Source organism: Corapipo altera, unplaced genomic scaffold (assembly GCF_003945725.1).
Source record: "Corapipo altera isolate COAL_440 unplaced genomic scaffold, ASM394572v1 113, whole genome shotgun sequence".
Taxonomy (NCBI): domain Eukaryota; kingdom Metazoa; phylum Chordata; class Aves; order Passeriformes; family Pipridae; genus Corapipo; species Corapipo altera.
In genome coordinates this window covers 3,820,032-3,838,001 of record NW_020884895.1, presented here as the reverse complement: position 1 = coordinate 3,838,001, position 17,970 = coordinate 3,820,032, and the positions used below count along the sequence as shown (strand labels likewise).

General features: G+C 43.1%; 1 protein-coding gene across 15 annotated transcripts in view; it reads right to left on the bottom strand.

Annotated features, from left to right (window-relative positions):
- Window positions 1-97: 97 nt before the first annotated feature.
- The window catches only part of MCF2L2 (MCF.2 cell line derived transforming sequence-like 2), a 160,958-nt gene continuing 143,085 nt past the window's right edge, over window positions 98-17,970 (bottom strand). For 5 of the 15 annotated variants that reach the window (XM_027647522.1, XM_027647519.1, XM_027647520.1 and 2 more), the window contains exons 27-34: window positions 16,311-16,406; window positions 13,647-13,736; window positions 11,484-11,555; window positions 9,730-9,816; window positions 7,485-7,603; window positions 6,816-6,928; window positions 5,675-5,778; window positions 98-4,520 (exon numbers count right to left, since the gene is read on the bottom strand). In XM_027647522.1, coding sequence (XP_027503323.1) covers window positions 4,420-4,520; window positions 5,675-5,778; window positions 6,816-6,928; window positions 7,485-7,603; window positions 9,730-9,816; window positions 11,484-11,555; window positions 13,647-13,736; window positions 16,311-16,406 — 782 coding nt within the window. In that variant the 3' untranslated portion in view covers window positions 98-4,419. The other 10 variants (XM_027647534.1, XM_027647524.1, XM_027647526.1 and 7 more) reach the window with 9 other exon arrangements.

Sequence of the window (17,970 nt, the reverse complement as noted above, 5' to 3'; positions counted from 1 at the left end):
TGATGGTCTGCGTTTACTGATATGCATTTATTTTGAATAGGAAAAATTTCATTTGACTTGTTGCTTCGTATAGAGACGTCAACCACAGGGTTTTGTACTAGTTATAATTTTTATAAATTTCAAACAAAGTGTGGTTCTACACAGGTCAGAATGGCCTAATTACAGGAAGTTCATTTGCACACTTTTTTCTCGTAATAAATTCATACATTCTGTCTTGACTGGAAAAAAGGACAGGTAATTCTGTGCTCTTTCCCTGTCTGATTATCTCTCATCAGTCACAATATACAAATACATCATTATCAACACCATGGAAATCATGTAAGAAAAACAAACTGTACCAATTCTCAGCTGGGGAGAGGAAATCTTAGCAGCTATTTCAGCTCCAGCTGCAAGAAGAAATACACATTTTGGCTCTTTTTTCTTCTTATTCTTATATATTTCTAATCATATATATATATTTGAAATCTTTGAGTATATTTTTGGAAAGGAAGCACATGGCCTTTCTCATACCCAATCCTGTTTGAAATATCAAGAGTCTAAGAAAATCATAGATAATAAAATGGCTTTTCATCACACACACAACCAGAACATAAGACACACACACACAGCTTTGCTGTCACTGGCAAGAAGAGCCAGAGCTCAGACGTGGTGGTTTGGCTGCAGCTGTTTATGATCAAGACAATGACCATTGGTGTGATTCTCCACCCTGTGGGGCTCAAGGTGAGAGGAGAGGATGAGCCCTGATTAAATGTTAACCTGGTTTACTAAAAGCAAGACTTGTGTGTCATGGCAACTGCCCGGCTCTTTGCCGCTGGTGAGGAAGGACTGTGCTGCCCACCTGCAGCTGCCTGAGCAGAGGGCAGTTCTGAGGATGTGAAGTTCCTGCAAGTTTCACAGAAGAGCAGCAGAGCAGAGGGGACCCTGAGCCCAGAGGGCAGGGCTCACCAGCACAGCCCCAGAGAGCAGAGCAGGCAGCTGGCATGGACTCACTGGTCCAGCAGCAATGACACTGCTCAGCCACAAGTGCTGCTACAGCCCAGATTGACCTGGGATCTTGTGTCTTCTAGAACCAAAACTTAGTGGCAGCTGTTACTTTTAAATTACTTCCTGGTCACTATATAATCTCCAAACAACAGTGAAATGAAATCCATATTTGAAAACTATGATTTTTAGGTGTGTCTACCTGAAAAGGATAGTGTCAAAGGCCTACATACAAAGTGTGCCTTAACATAGGCATTAGTCTTGCTGGACATTACCAAATCATAATCTAGACCGTACATGGAAAGCCATTCCCTTAATTATCAGCTTGCTTGACAGAAATACACTAATTAAAAGACTATCCTGTCTACCCTTTAAAAAACAAACAAAACAAAAAGTCATCAAACCCCATTTTGTCTCATCAACAAAGCCAGAGGGTTACTTTTTATGGGCTGCTCCTGGACTTGTCAGCAGCCTGATCTGTCCCTGAACTTTGTTCTTTCTCAAATCAAACCCTGTCTCCCTGACAGAGGGCCTGGTCAATGCCCAGCAGCAACTGCCAGGACTGCTGTGTGCTCTGGGTTTGGAACATGGAGACAGAAACAAGGAGTGGCCTCTGGCACTAGCACTGCTGGAGGGTTAAAGACACAATTAATGGTTGTGGGCTCCCTGCTCAGGTTCAGTGTGTCTGAGTAGCTGTGGCACAGTCAGCTACCAAGGAGCAGAGTTCTGTGCCACTGCTGCATGGCAATGGGGCAGAGAGTTACCTGTCATCCTCAGGACACTTGTGGAGCAGGAGTGACTCAAACTTTGGTCCAGCAGGATAAAACATTTTTTTTTGGGAAAAAAATGTTTTCAAAAGCAAAGTAGGGAGGAGAATTGTGATAATCCAGCCCATACTTTTGCAGTTGTCACAATGAGATGGTGAGCTGGGAGAAGAGACATTTCGTCAGCAATCCTCTTCCCTGCTCCAGCTCTAGGCTGCTCCACAGGGTGCTGCCACTGGCACTCATGGAGGGCACAGTGGGACATATGGGGTTCAAAGCTTCGCTTTCCCCAAGGGTCCCCAGTTTTTGCATACATGGTAAAATTTAGCATCATAAATCAACAAGAGGGAAATTCAATAGCTCCCATTTTACAGGAGGGTATTGCAGGGATATAGGGGATACAGGACTAGCACACTGTCACCCTGCTCACAGCAGAGGTAGGAAATGGACTGGCAATATCTGATTTCTCATCCTCAGATCAAACAGAGACTTCCCACTGCCATTTCACCATAAGAATGAGATTCCTCAAAAAGAAAAGTCCAGAGTGCAGGTTTTCATCATTCCATCTCTCAGCAATGTCACAAATCTTCATTTTGGTAGTTTCATATACCCAGGATAACCCTTCCCCATTTCTCTCTCCCTCACACAAAAGCTTACTGTACTGTACTTATTAATATGCAATCAATGCTCCCTACCCTTCCCTCTCCTATGCTTAGGGCAGGAGTAGACAGCAGCACTGCAAAAATTACTGAAACCAGAATGGACTCATTTTAGGGAGAGGAATTGCACTACAAGAAAACATCACCACATGTTTCCTTAGGGGACTAAAAGGAATGAATTCTTCCCTTAAGATACTGAGAACTACTGTAGATCAAGAGGATTCATGTTCCTGAGAGCCTATGTGTCATTTCTGAGGTAAATGACCAGCACAAAACAGGTAAGCTCCACTCTCTATAGGACAAAATCATTTTCCAAAAAGGTACAGAACTCTCAGGTCCTTTAGTCGTGAATGGAAAATGTCCAAAATCACAGGGATCAGATATGGAGGGTTAGAAGAGCCATGGGAATTAATCACCACAGTGCAAATCATAATCAAGCAATGGCTTCACAGGCAAAAAAAATCTGAATAAGCCTTTACCTACTCGAATGGGACTATCTACCTGTGTCACAGCTATCCTGACTCACACACTAAGATATTTGCAAGACCAGCCTCCACTGAGACAGAAAGGAAAACATTTAGGTCCCTGCAAAGGTGATAGCAGAGGTGAGACAGGCACCTACTGTTTTGCTCAGAGGCTCAGTTAGTAAAGAGTGGGTTTTGGTTTTGCTTCATCTCCATTTTTAGTGCTTTCGTCCCCTTTGTTATTTACATAAAGCACCACTGAGGGTTCAACAAAACATCCCTAAGAGTGAAAGCCACTCACTCACTCTTGAGCTTCTTCTAGGGTCATTTTTACCAGATTGATCTTTGCCTGTTTGCAAACCTAGTCAATACTTATCTTTACTGTAGTATTAGCAGCTTTTGTGGGACCTAAGACCCAATTACCATCAAAATGCCTTCATGCCTTAACAGCTGCTCTAAATGAGCTAATGGCTTGTATAGGAATAATAACATCTCTAATCACTTTATATTATACATTACATCCTTATGTGGCAGAGATTTGGTACAGTCCTTTAATCAAATGTCCTGGAAAGAAGTATTTAACAACAACACTTTATCCACTCTAATGCTCACTGCCTATTTGCAATGCTTAAGTATATTCCAAATGGGGGGTGAAATGTATCTACTCATAGCCCAGCACACAAGGAAAGCATGCAGTCTACTCAAACATGTGACAGTAAATGGCATTCAATTGAATTCTTGGCACCAAATGCAAAGAGTTGTGATCCAGCAACCAGAGACTGCAGAGGGGGCAGAGGAATGACTTAGATTGTAAAAACAGTTCAAAATGTTCTTTGTCACAGTAGCTGTTACACATCTTTACTTCCCTGCTAAGCCCTGCACCTCCATGTCATAGCCAGGAGCTGCCACCTGCATCATTCCAAGCTGTGGAATGCTGTGTGCAGCAGTGCCATCACGAGGGAGTCACATCACTGCTGCACGGAGCCTCTCTGATGGTCCCAGTCAGAAGGTTCCTTTCCCCAGCCACCCTAAAATTGGATGTTTTTGGTGTTGACCATAGCAAAAAGGGCACGTTTGTGATGACGTATCAGCTGGAATTAAGGAGGACAGGGAAGGCACAGCCAGAGGCAAGCAAATGGAAAAATGTCCAGGCGACCCCACGGTAGAGCAAGAACTCGTAACCATCCTGTGTCCCGTGCAGTGACGTGGTGCTCAAGCAAAGTTGCCAAAAGGTGCGTGCATAGAAACTCTTCAGCTCTGCTGTCGACCTAATTTAGGCCACATCTTCTGAAACGGTTTGATAACCAATGCAAGAAGCATTTTTCTCCTCTAACACTGAAGGTAGGTTTGATGTTTTCTGGATGTTTAATGCTCCTTTCAAGTTTGTTTTTTCCAGCTTGCCAGGTGGACAGCACAGTTCTCATCTGTTCATGGTGATAAAGTTTTAGTGAATTGTGAACCTCAGAGCTTGTGAGAAAGGCAACTTTGATCCAGTGTCCACCCAAAATAAAGACAGATGGATGGGGTCCTGAGGAAGGCTGGTCCTGCTGTTCAGCTGCCAGCCCTCTGTTCTGCTGGGAAGCTTTTGGCCACCTCGCTTTCCTTCGTGTCTGACTCTACTGAGGCTGTACTGCAGGAATCGTTGTAAATGTCTGAAAAGGAGGACATGGGCATTGTCACTACAATATGTCTATAGGATTTTCCATCTACAGTCTTGAGGTTCTTTGTTAAAAGCCTGAAATAAAATAAAACACAAATAATCACAATTCCACTGTTCTCGTAATTCCTTCACTAAAGGCAAGGGAGGCTCTTTTCGCATATAATGAACTGTAATGTGCATGTGGTTTTGTTTTTCTTCTGAAGCATTAGACATGCCAAAGAAATGAGAGCTATAGTTGGGCACTGAGGGTGAAGACAGAACTGACCTGCTGTGGAGGTGAAGGAGCAGCAATTACCAAACTCCCCTTAAACCACAGCAAAGAATCCTGAGGTTTAAAAAGGTTTCCTCCACTTTAACAAACTGACCAAAGAAAAAAAAAAATCAAGAGAGACCAGTAACTCAGAATAAAGTGCTGGTAACTCTCTTTCGCAGGTCCCAAGGGAATGGCTCTGCCAGATTTTGTTATCCTCTTACCAGAAGACAAACAGGACACATTTTGGTAAATTAAATTTAAGGGTGGCCAAAAATTAGTCTAAAATTTTAAACCTTTGATGTGCAGAGTTGCCGAGATTCAACTTTTCCAGTGCAACCTGTTTGGGTGTTAGGTCAGAACCAAAGCTGAAGAAAGGATGACTTTTAGTGCTGATTTGGCTGAAATTGTGCCAGAGCAGCCTTTCCTCCAGCTTTTGGAGCCAGCTGTGAAATATGATGAAAGCAGTAATGGGGTCATGAAATTTTAATGTTTTCAAACCTAGGCCAGAACCACAGCCCTGATGCTGATCTCCATCCAAAACGCTATCCATGTCGGGATCAAAGCTATCCTGCAGGCACACCCCACCATATGACACACTTGGGCTGGCTGTAAAGGACTGGTAGCCACAGAAGTTTGGTGGGAGATTCAAGTTCTGCCCAGGGAGGGGTAAACAATTAAAGCATGCCAAGGAAAGCTGCTGTGCCTTAACTAGTTCTGATACCCAGGCACCAAATTTCAGGCTGTCTCAGCCACATCACCAGACACTGCAACACATACACTCAAGTGAGTCCTTTAAAACAAAAAGTGCACTTTTTTATCACATCTTTTTTTATCACATCCTTTTTCAATGTGGAAATAAAAAATAAATGCCAGTAACACATTTTCTCTATTACCTGCATTGCTGCTCTTAATTATGTTGTTACTGTCCCCCTCTGCTGGCTGCAATATACTGGAAGGAACCCAGTCACTTTTCTCAGAGACCAGTTTCTTCACTAACCTGAAACTCAAAGAACAGTCAGTGAATTTTCCTACATTCCCTTTCCCTGGGTTGTGTTTCTTAGAGGTGCATGTTGGCAGCTATTTCCTAAACTGAAGAAGAAGACAGAGGACAAAAGGCAGTCCTACAGGTACCTGGTGACTAAGTTTCTTCAGCCTCAGATAGTGACCCAGAATCCCAGATCAAGCTCACTTTCAAGCAGACTGTGTGACATGGAGGCAGAGCTTTGGCCTGTGTTTGAGACACTGACCTTGGGCTTGGAAGTGCAGGGTTAATGGTTGAACTCCAGCCTAAATGATTCTATGATTCTAAATTCAAAGCTAAAGAAAATTAATATATCATATTATCCATCCCCCTTGCTGTAAATACCAGGGAGGATGGGTTTAGTTTGCTTCCCAACTACTTCACCCTATGGAACTTGCTCCCTTCTCAGCTGCATGTCAGTTCTGAGTGAAGGGCACAGGCACTTTAAGGAGATCAGATCCTCTTCCTCCAAACTGCCCATGCAGGGAGAATTCAGATGTGCAGGCAGGTCTGGGCACTAACACTTACTGGCTCCTAACACTCACTTTGCAGTAAGAGAGAACAAATGCACCAATACATATATGAGCTCAGGGGAGGCCAGACTCATTCCCCTTTGTCAGTCACATATCAAAACCTTCCAGGCTAAAAATGCTCTCAGTGGAAGGCATGGGAATTTTACTGATGTATCCTATAGGGGGGTGCTGCCTTTGACAGTGCCCGTCTGCGTAGAAAGTGTCAAAATTCTAGATAATCCCCTCCATTTCCTTTATACAAACTTCTGTCCTCGTAAGCCTGCTGTCACAAGCATTTGGGATGAAAGCCAACCAGGTGGAATTAACCAAAGCTGCTTGTGTGTTCATGCCTCCCACTACCTCTTTCATGTTGTGTTTAATGGGGTGAGGGGATATGGATTGATTTTGAAGAGACTTTGACATTCTTCTGAATATTTTCCATCTTTTCCAGGAGTTCATGGCTGTTTTACCTGTCAAATGCTGTCTCTCTGCTGTACTTACCATTGACCATTCTCTCCTTCCTGCACAAACTGCACCAAATCTCCATCCTCGAGAGTCAGAGAATCCGGGAAACAGCTGTCAAAACTGCCTTCTACCCGAAAAAGATTGCTCCCCTAAAATGAATGAAACAAGGCACCAGAAAGAGAGTCACTATAGGTGCAACAGAGGGAGTTCAGTTAAATACTAAATTAGGCATTTCAAGCTGGCAGATATTTCTTCTGCAGGGAGTTGTGTCTCTTCTTATTCCTTTTATCATGCCCAGGTTAAATATTATTCAAAATTATGACAGAACTGTGATGTGCATTTAGGCTTTAGGATTAACCAGCCAGCCATTATTCTGACATAAAAATTGGTTTTGTGACACCAGGTGAAGTTATGTGGGAAAGTCTGAAGTTACTTTTTTAAAGGCTCAGAGTTTTCCCTCACTTTTGTAAAAAGTAAAGCGACAGCTTACAAGTAAGAGTGACTTTTTTATGTTTCTCATTCTGATCAACCAAATAGTCTTGGAATAATCTCCCAATAACCTAGATCAAATTCTTGTCTTCTGTATTCCCACATATCTATGAATTTAAGGTTGGTATGAACCCAAAATTTGCAGGTTACATCATGATTCGTAGAGGGGAGGAGGTTGTGCTGGGAAAGGGCAGTGTAATTTGAAAAAGTAATTACATTGTTAGGGTTGGTCTCTTCCTCCAAGTCAGAGGAGTTCGAGAGTTCATCCATACTGGAAGGGATGGCTTCAAAATCTTCAAATGTGTCTAGAGAAGGCATTTGCCTGCTGGGCCAACCTTTTCAAAGGACATAAAAACCAAGAGGAGTTAGCTATCAGTCATTAGCCTCTTTCGGAATCAGTTTTATAAAATAAATGTCACAGGTTCAATTCTCACTATTCTACTTACTGAATTGCTTGTACCTTTTTATAGCTTATTCCCTGATTCTGCCACAAAAATGATGTCACAGCCGTTATTTTGTCTCTAAAAACCTGTACCAGTCGCTGTCATTTGTAGGAGGGCAGACTGTGTGGCCACAGTGTGCACATCCATCAATGCCTCCAGTGTTTAGCATTGCAAAATCCCTTCATTTCAGGAGGTACAAAAAGCAAGGACCAGGAATATTTCTGCTGAACCAGTGCTGGAGCAAATGATAACTGGTGCTGATGTGAGTTTCAGAAGGCCACGCTCGTTCCGTTTCCAGCTTACCTCCACATGTCTATCTATAAATTGAAGTCCAAAGCCATGGAATTTTTGTTGACTTCTTATCTCCATCTCACCCCAAGGGGATATTACCACCCAAGCAACTTACAGAACTATACCCTGGAGAAGGCTGGAATTGCAGGAAAGGGACAGGATAAACAGAAGGCACAATGAAAATCAGACCTTGGGGGTACAGAGGGAAGGTCTCATTCAAATTTCTGCTCCTAGGAGTCTTCTTGCATGATTTACACCCAGAACCACCCCAGCCCAGTGGAAGGGACTTAATGAGAGATTTCCAGCTCAAGCACAACAGCCCCAGTTTCTTTACCTACAAAGGTATGTCCATAGGATGTGTCCTTAGGGAAACTGAGGCTGAGCCCTATAAGATCTGCCTGTCTGAGGCTCCCATGATGCAAAAGTAGCTCAGATTCTTCTGTACAGAGAGAAATTGTGATCTGCACTTTCTTTCACTTGATGCCTGTCCCTTTTCTGGTGGGGATGGGGATGACTACAGTCCAGCTCAGAGGAAACAGACCTTCCATGTCCCAAACATTTCTGCAGCCCTGACAGATACAAGCTGAACAGTCAGTCAAACCACCATGTGCTTCCTAATTAATGTACCTGCTCTGCATCAGCTGATTCAGAGGGACTTGGGCTGAGCAGAGGCTGAACCAAATTCTTTACATCCTGTGGGCCACTGCTTGACAAGGCAAAGCAGTGCTCTGACTACAGTGCACAGAGATGTTCACATGGTGAGATTACATATCCCAGCACTCACAACCCACACCAAAACCTGGCCTGGGACAATACAAACTAAGTCAGGTAGTTCAGGTAGCAAACAGAAAAGTGATCTGGGAGAAATAGGTTTATTAATTGATTTATTTAATCCCTGTCCATGCACATCCTCCCTGCTATAGGCACTGGTGCAACATGTGGTCATGCAGCTCTGCAGCCCCTTCTCCTCCCTCCTGTTTCCCAGGGGCTGTGACTGCTCCCACAGCTGCAATCCAGTTAAAAGAGACACAGCAACCTTCTTCCACCAGAGCTGTGACCCCAGCTATAACCCCACAGGTATGGTTTGGTCATCTGTACTTTTAAGGGTGTAAAGCAGCCTCTGAAGTGACACTATTCTCTATCAGTTTATTCACACAGGCAAAATACTGGCAAGTGTCTAAACATACAAGAATATATTGATGCTAATTAACTTCAAATTGCTACAGCAATTTTAGTTCAAATTCACAGGTTGGACTACAAATACCAAAAGAAAAAGATATCCCTCTTCCCCCTTAGACAAAGTTTCTGTAATCTTTTGCCACTGTCATTTACAGAAAGCATCCAAGGCAGAAACCTCACCAGCAAGGATTCCTTGCAAATATATGCATCAGCCTTTCTCTTCCATACAAATTGCTGTTCTAATTTCAGAGACTAAGAAATAGCCCAAGTTTCACATACTTAATTCAAGCTATAAAATAAGACACCAAATTCTGAGCTCTCTGGTATCAATTAAAAGCATTATTTTCAACTGTTCCTGACCTCAGAAAACCAGAATCTGAGGCATTGTTTCTATACTGCTAGTGATCCAAGCTTGTCCTTTCATTGCTCTGATGGGAAGCTATATTCACCAGGAGAGAAAAATCTCTTTATGTTAAAGAGAGTAAATATTATCATAAGTTTAGATTACACTCTCAAATTGAGATTATAACTTCTTTAATTGTGTTTACCTGTCTGTGAAGCAGATCTAGGTACGGATCTCATGGTGGAACCGGTATTAGAGTTAGTCTGGGCCAATATGGTGTTCTCAAAAGCATCTGTGACAGGAAGTACAGTTTGTGTCTTCAAGGTGAAATAATGACCAGACAACCAGTACAAAGTGAATTCCTGCATCACCTCTGCTACTGGCAGTCTTTTTAACAAACAGGTGGACTGGGGTCCAACAGTTATAAAAGAGGAGACACATGACCAGCACAAATGAGTGAAAGGACAGCAGCATTCCACAGAAAAACTGTAAGTCTGAGAAGGACAGAGAATAGCCAAATGAATCAAACAGATATATTGATGTTAATTAAGGAAAATGATTGCTAGGTGAATAGTGCAGTGTTCTATTTCATTACAGCTTCCTTACCCATTTTTAACATATTCTCCTTGCAGCATTTCAAATCATTCTGTAGGTGATGGTTTATAGTTTTGATGCTGACCCATACAGCAGCAACGGGGGACCAGGGAGGCCAGAAATGAATTATTTCACTCTTGATGAATGCAATGCAATGTTGGGGGGACATTTTTATCTAAGTACCTCAAATCCTTTGTATTATTACCTCTGTCAGAGCCCTGGCAATAGCAGCAATATCTTCTGGTAAAGGGATGATAAAGTTCATTGTTTCCTCCTTAAAGAAACTCAGTCTGGTGATGGATGTTGTGCAGTAGGACCTTGGTTTTAAGCAATGAGGAGCAAGTCAGTTCTATGCTATAGTTAGTCCTTGTACCTTGAAATCCCCCCTACCTCTGCAGCCCCATGGTATGCTGAGACCAGAGCTATCTGTCACTGAGGAAAGTGAGGTATAAACACCACAGTTTGGGAAACTCTGGTGCCGGGTGCCAGGATGACTCTAAACATGGTGCCAGGGGTCACTGGCAAAAGGAAATATTCTGCAAACAGCAAAACTACTTCTGCTGTCTCTGAATTGTTTCTTCCAATCTCTCTGTTCCAGTCTCTTCCCTGCTGAGGGTGACACAGGACACAGGTCTGAGATGTCACTGATTCTCTCACTGACCTGTTCACCTGCTCTTTCTACCAAGTTTTTGTGCAGAATGACACAAAAGAATTCCTCAGCCTACATCTCTCTCCTCCCTCTCCTGCAGCAGTGGTACCTGGCTCCTGACAATGGAAGCTGGTGATCTTTCAGTGGTTGGGTAACAGCATCCCAACTTAACTCTTTCGTATTTTTTATTAAGCAGTAATTGATTAATCTGCTGCAATAAATAGGTGGAAATTTTGCTTGTCTGAAATGAAACACTGCACCTTAAAATGGCTGTTGATGCACAGTCTAGCCTCTTCGGTAGTCTTCATGCGCATGGCTCCTGCTCCTCTCTCTAGGTATAGACACTAACAAGGGAAGAGGGATGCAAGTGGCCAGACTGCAGGTGAGGGTGAAAAGTAGCCCCTTGGCTCCCTGTGGCTTCACTTGATGGAGAGAGGCAGAAGCTAGGCAGAAAATCCAGATCCAGGTTATAGTCTGGGGCACTACTTCCCAAAACAGGCAGAGAATTGGGGTTTTAATTCAGGCCCATCCCTAGGTGAGTGCTGGGGACAGGCAAGGGAGTGACAAGCTGTCTTTATCCCATTTATACAGATAAACTGACCCCAAAGCCCCAGTGGACTCCAGTGTCATCTGCCAGCTGTGATGAGATGTGAATTCAGTGAATAATATCAAATGATCACCAAACAGGTTTTCATGCAGGATGGAAATACTCATACCTTCAAACCCCAGGGGAGTTGGGTCACTCTTTATTTCGTGTCTCTTGACTTTAACTGCAGGAACAAGGGGACCTGTGTGAAGTTTACAAAGTCACAAGGCTGTAAATATTGTTAAAGGAGAAACTTGCTTTCCCATTACCTGGAAACACTACCTTCTTAGGACTCTCCATTTCACCCAGAAAACATGTCAACCACTAAATTCTAGGTGGTGCAGATAAGCACTTCTGTGAAGTAGATAGGAAACAGACCCCTTTTGGCAAAAGACATTGAGACATCACAGTAAAAGTATCTGCTTCCCATCAGGTCTCACAGATGTTCCCTCTCACTCTTGACCAGGAGATGGCACTAAGGCAGCCAGACTCACAATCCCAGTTCTCACCCGTGAGACTGGCAGGGCAGAGCCCACAAAAGCCAACACTTACACCCCACGGAAGTGGAGGACACCTGTCACAGCCTCTCCTGTGCCCCGACTCCACATGTGGAGGGAGCTGAACTGTCAGCAGTGAGGATCAGACACAGCAGTAGCCGTAGCCTTTTAAAGTGATGATCCAAATACCCTGGCTAGACCTGAATTTGGGCTGATGCTGAGGCAAGACTCAGGCTTCAGTTCTTTGGTCATCTGAAATAGTTTCTTAAAAGAGATGCTGTAAATAAAATACTTAATTGAAAAGCACTGATTTTATTTTCTAGCTTTAAAAATTATTACAAAAGCAGCTTTCTCAGGATTCCGAAAGACTGCCAACAGTCTTGTGGAAGACAGGATTCTAGGACAGGACTTTTTGATATGAAACTGTAACAGAGTTTGAATTTCATTGCAATTCACACATGCTCTCTTTGTTAAACCACACTAAATAACAACCCTTTGTTGCCCATTTTCTTTTTAATATGTGCTTCATTCTGTTCCTCAGCTTTCAAAATAATTATTAGGAAATAATTCAGTCTTCCCATAATTTAGTAACCGACCATGTATTTCTGAAGTTGTTGCCAAGGACAGAAAGCTTTAAGAACCTCTTCTCCTGTGCTATGCCCATCGCTTTCATGGGGTGATGTTTTACTGTTACCACCTAAAGGGGCTGGCAAAGAAACATTTGTAGGTAGTGGGACTGTCACATCCTTCCTCTGCCCATCAATCCCACCACAGTCTCATTTCCTGACAGCCTCATGGCAGTCAAGGATGCTGTTCATACCCTTCACAGCTATTGAGAAGGCACCAAATACTGTGCAACTTCCTTCCTGACAAATACAGAGGAAAGATTTTTATACAAATTAATTCAGACATTTTTTCCTTCTATTTTGGTTTTTGAATTGCCCCTGCAAATCTTAAATTTGCAAATCAGTTCCTTTGCTTCATTCCAAGACCTGCCAAAAGACAATATAATCAGAATTCCTTGTAAGACCATATGTTCTGTTCTTAAAAGTATCTCTGACACGTAGGCATAGGTGCCTACAGACTTACTGATTTTCAACACAACCAGCTTGCCCAAATGCATGGGTTGATTTAGAGTTTAAATGTAGGTACTAATGCAGTAACTTAGAGTAAATTTTGTAAAAGTGCCTTTTCTCAAAATAAAGTTCAAACCTAAAACTTTTCATAAATTCCCACACGAACTGCATAGAGGTCAGTGCCTTCATGCACGTCTGAAAATGCCTTGCAAATGTAATTTCTAATCATAACTGTGATTATGCTAAATATGCTTGAAACTGGCATCTATTTTTGGCTTGATTTCAGACTTTCTTGATGTCTGCTGCACAGTGAGGAGATTCCCTATTGAAAGCAAAAATCTTGAAGAGCTTTAAGTAAACAGAGAAATAATTTCAATTGAATCTCAGTTAATCCAAACCAGGGAGAAGATGGAAACCTAACCCCACATCAGCCAAAAATTAATGCAGTTTCCATGGAAACCAGCAACACTTTTTGAAGCCTACTGTGGAGAAACTGGGAAGAGTCATTCTATGTGCTGGCAGCACACCTGGATATACATTCGAAATGTCTTGGGCTGCCTCCCTGCAGCTGTTACACTGGTCCTGACTCTTCTTCCACTGGAACCTCCTGCATTTGTAAAAACTGAGCCTGGTGTACTCACTCTGTGAACAGCATTTGGCAGTGAATGTATCAGCCAGCAGGCAGGGAGAGGGGGAGCTAAGCAAGCAGTGTGACGGTACCTTTGGTCACAGCAGAAGCATTAACTGTGGTGCTGATGGAGGAGGCAAGGGAAAAGCGACGGGTAACTTCTCTGTCCTTAGACTCTGGATCTGGGAGAATAGACAGATGCAATGCAGGGCAGGGTTAGAGGTTAATAAGCACTGAGGGTAAAAGATGTTCAAAGCAAAGCAGCAGCTGGAAAAGGGTAGGTAAAAGGTGGGTTGCTCTTCTAAAACAAACAGGAAAAACACCCTCAACAAAGCAGGAAGCACAGAAAAGAGTTGCTATGGATATATTTTCAAAGCAATTCCAATTGCACCAGTTTTAATACTTCAGAAAGGAGACTCATGCCAATTATTATTTTAGCAACCAACTAGTGTCCAAGTACAGCTACAAAACACAGAGAAATGAGCGTGATGACTAGAATGGGGTGTGTGTCTACAGATGAGGTTTGGATTATTTTAGACACTGAACTGCTTGTTATGTGATGACTGACCTGAAGTACACTGAAAAATGAATGGTTTGGAGTTCACATGTCATTTCTAGAAGTTAACTGTGTGAATGCCTGAAAACATTCTCTGAGCCTCCATCCTTACCAGGATAAACCAGTGAAGGCTACAGAGCAATTTTTTGTTTACTCCAGTTAGGACCCTGCCTTTTATCTAAGTCTGCTCAGAAGACACAAATTCCCCAGATTTCACTATGAGATGTGTTGGAGTTGTACCAACACCAAGTAATAGGAGGTTGGCTCTGCCAACCAGGATGGCTAATGCTGACCCAAGGATGGGGGAGATGCAGAGTGCTGAGTATGGACTTTGATAGACTTTGGTGCCAGCTCTGCTATGGCTGCCTGGGGGATCTCTGCACTGGTGGAGTGCAGGATGGTAAAGTTTCTCCTCCTGACATCAGCATTTCTTTGTCCAAAATGCTGAAGTCCTTGTATATAACATTTTCCACCCCATCATATCCAGCCTAGTCAGACAGTTCAGCATTTCTCTGAGCATCCATGCTCCACTACCAGTTGATATCCATCAGGCAATCTTGTTTTCACCTGATTTAGTCTTGGTATTTTATTGTTTAGACCTTTCCTTTTGTGTGTTCTGGACATGAACAGACACAGTAGGTGTGAACCAAAGTGTACTCAGCTCAATGCACCATCCCCTGCCACGTCCAGTAATGAATCTTTAGACAAAATGTTCAAGAGCAGGACAAGCTGATTGCAGAGACTTCCCCATTCCCTTCTCGCAGCTTCCCATCTGCTTTAACAGCCAGCCCATGTCATGCTAATATGGCTTTGCCTGAAGGAATGACCCCATCACCCAGCCTGTTTGCCAGTGGCTCCCTCTAGGCCAGAACCAGATCGGTGACAAAACAGCAAAACAAGGTGAAACACCACATTGGGTAATAGAGGTGTTTCACAGGAATCCCAAATAACCAGACCTTGCAAGCCTTTGAGCTAAGAGTGCCTACAGCTGAGGGAGTATGAACTCCTCTGAGCTGTGCTTCACTGTCTGGAACATTGAGTACAAGGCAAGACATTTCATATGACAAGAAAAGTTCAGATAAAAAAGCAAAAGGGGCCCAAACCAAAATTGTAGATCCAAACTCACACAAATTACGTTATTTCTGAAATCTGTATTTTGTAATTAATTTCCCCAAGTCACAGGATCTAGAAATCACTGGGTTTGGTATTCAGACACCAAACTGGTTTGTGTACTTCAGATCTTAATACCACATGTAGCCTTAGCCTTGCAGCCAGAATCTTATGGCTGTCATGGCTCTTGTTGCACTGTTATCTACTTTATAACAATGCAATTTATTGCTTCTGCATTTCTCTTCTTATTCTTTCATCTTGCTTCCTCCTCCTTTGATGCTCACCCTCTCCATCACTGCACACTAACCCTTTGTCTCACAAAGGAAATATCATCAATCAGAACAGGAGAAAAGCCACACAATAACAATAAAAGGAGTAATTATAGTATCTTTTCAGAAAGTGATTGTAAGTAGTCATCCAGTTTAATTTCTATTCACATTTCTTTCTTTGCTCTGAAGTCTCTTCCTTGTACAGCCATCACAGGAACACACAGTGCTCTCTGCTCATGGATGTTAAATATCTGTTAAACATTTATGCACAAAGACCCAGAACACACCATTTTACAGTACCATATAAAATAATTAAGTAGAAATGGCAATAAACCCCAGATCTCCTGAATTCTGGTTCTCCAGAATAATCACTAGGCCACAGATAAGAAATATTTGAAAAAACAAAGAGGTCCAACCGATGAACGATTTAACACATGAAAACCTTGTGTAGCACAACACAGAGATGGTACTCTTCCCTTCAAGCCTGTAAGTTGCTGAAAGAAGTTAGGTTGATCATTTAAAACCAGTTCACACTTTGACCCTTGAGAGAAACTGGAAATTTCCATTACTTGCAATGTGCACCAGTAAAAGACCAAACTGGCCAACTCAAAGGTTGCCTTGCCAACACTGCTGTGGGAGCAATTTTTGGTAACAGTGTCTTTGAGAAGAGGAGCCAAATGTGTGCATCAGACAGGAGCATTTGGGTGAGATGCAGCAGCACTTTGGGAAACGGTGATTGATGGCACTATGGGATGGAGAGAACATTGTGGGAGCGCAGGAGACAGATGGCCTGAGACCAAATGCTGCATGGGTGATTTTACCTTTGGGTGGAGCTCTGCGGTTGGAAAGACCTTGCAATGTGAATCGCTTTCTAGCAAGCGCTGTGCGCTCAAGGTTAAGGCTGGTGGAAGCATCAACTAGGAGAGAGAGGGAGAGGGAAGAGAAATAAGGAAGGAAGGGTCAGCTGTTCAGCTCATGGGAAAGGAAAGGTTAGCACTGGATGACAACTAAAAATAAATAAATAAATTTTGATTCAGTTCAAGCCTGAGCAAGAGCTAATCAGTTAGAAAGGTCACATGAGGTCAGGGTGATTAAACCAGCTGAGCCAAACAGAGCCCCTGGGTTGAGTTTGGCTCACTGAGTTTTAATGGAGAACAATAACAAAACAAAACCAAAGAAAAACAGGTGAAGGGATGTAGCTCTCATCAAAGGAAAATACAGTTTAGCAGCAAGCTCATTAAAAAGGATCTAGTGCCTTTTACTGTGAAAACACATCACTGTGGTTGGAACAACAAGGTTGTAGGGAGAAATAACAGAAGAAGCCTTGCAGTGCAAGACATGCAAGTGTTGTGAGCAGTCCCACTTCTGCTATCCAGCACTCATACTGAGCAGTCTGCCCTTGTCTGCCCTAAAGCTGATGTGCTCTCAAGCCTTACCTCCTACAGTCCCCCTAACAGCCTCCAAAGCGGGCACATAGTCATGCAATTGATCTCATGCTTTGCTGGGATGTAAGGATGCCATGCCAGCAAAGCTTACATGCCAGGCTCCCTCAGGAATAAGCCAGCCATGCTGCCTGACAGCAGCCTCTAAAGGAATCAGTCACAGAGGGATCGAGGTCCTGAGGCTCTGGGTTTGAAAGGTACTCAGTTACTTGCATTGCAGGAAACAGGTGGACCTAGATCAAACCCCCAGATCCACACATTCCTGCCAAATTCTGCATCTGCTCCTCTCTTAGTGTGGGCAGGTAACACACAGAAGGTTTATGGCAAAGGAGCAGGACAAAGGCCATGTGTTGGCTGCTTTTCCTCTTCTTTACTTCATACACTGCCAAGTGAAAATCATTAGAGGGACAAATGAAGACCAGAAGTACAAAGGGAACACAATGAGACAGTGAATCCACACTGATGGACAAGCTGTGCTTCCAAAGGAAAGTGCATCCTATCACTTTCTGATTTGCAGCCAAAATAATCCAGGATCCAAGGTGCCTGCATGCATAGGTGGGTGTGAGGTTAACAGATTTCAACAACACAGAAGTATTATGTCAGTGTGCTTCAGCTCCTGCTACCCAGTGTCCTGATGCCAGCTTTGGGCCAGGCAGATGCATCTGGTGAGAAATTGCTACTGAGTGGTGGTTTCAGCTGTGGGGCTGCCTTTGGCTGTCAGACCATCTGTGCTGGTCTAAGAACTATTCCCTGCCATGGCTGCTCCCACTGCGAGGCAACCTTGTAAAGATACTGTAGCTTATAAAGAATCCAGAAACTGGTATATAAAATGCATTTACTTTCTGTTTGCTTAGGGCAAGAAAATCCATAGCATTTCATTATCAGAGTCCCACGGTAAATACATGAGTGCATGTCTGCAGGGGTCAGGTTTCAATGTTGGTTCTTCAGCTCTGCAGTTACATCACTGCACTGAGGAACCCCCGTAAGGATCTCACAAGTCCCCCCAGCCTTTCAGCACCAGCAAAGCACTATACACTGA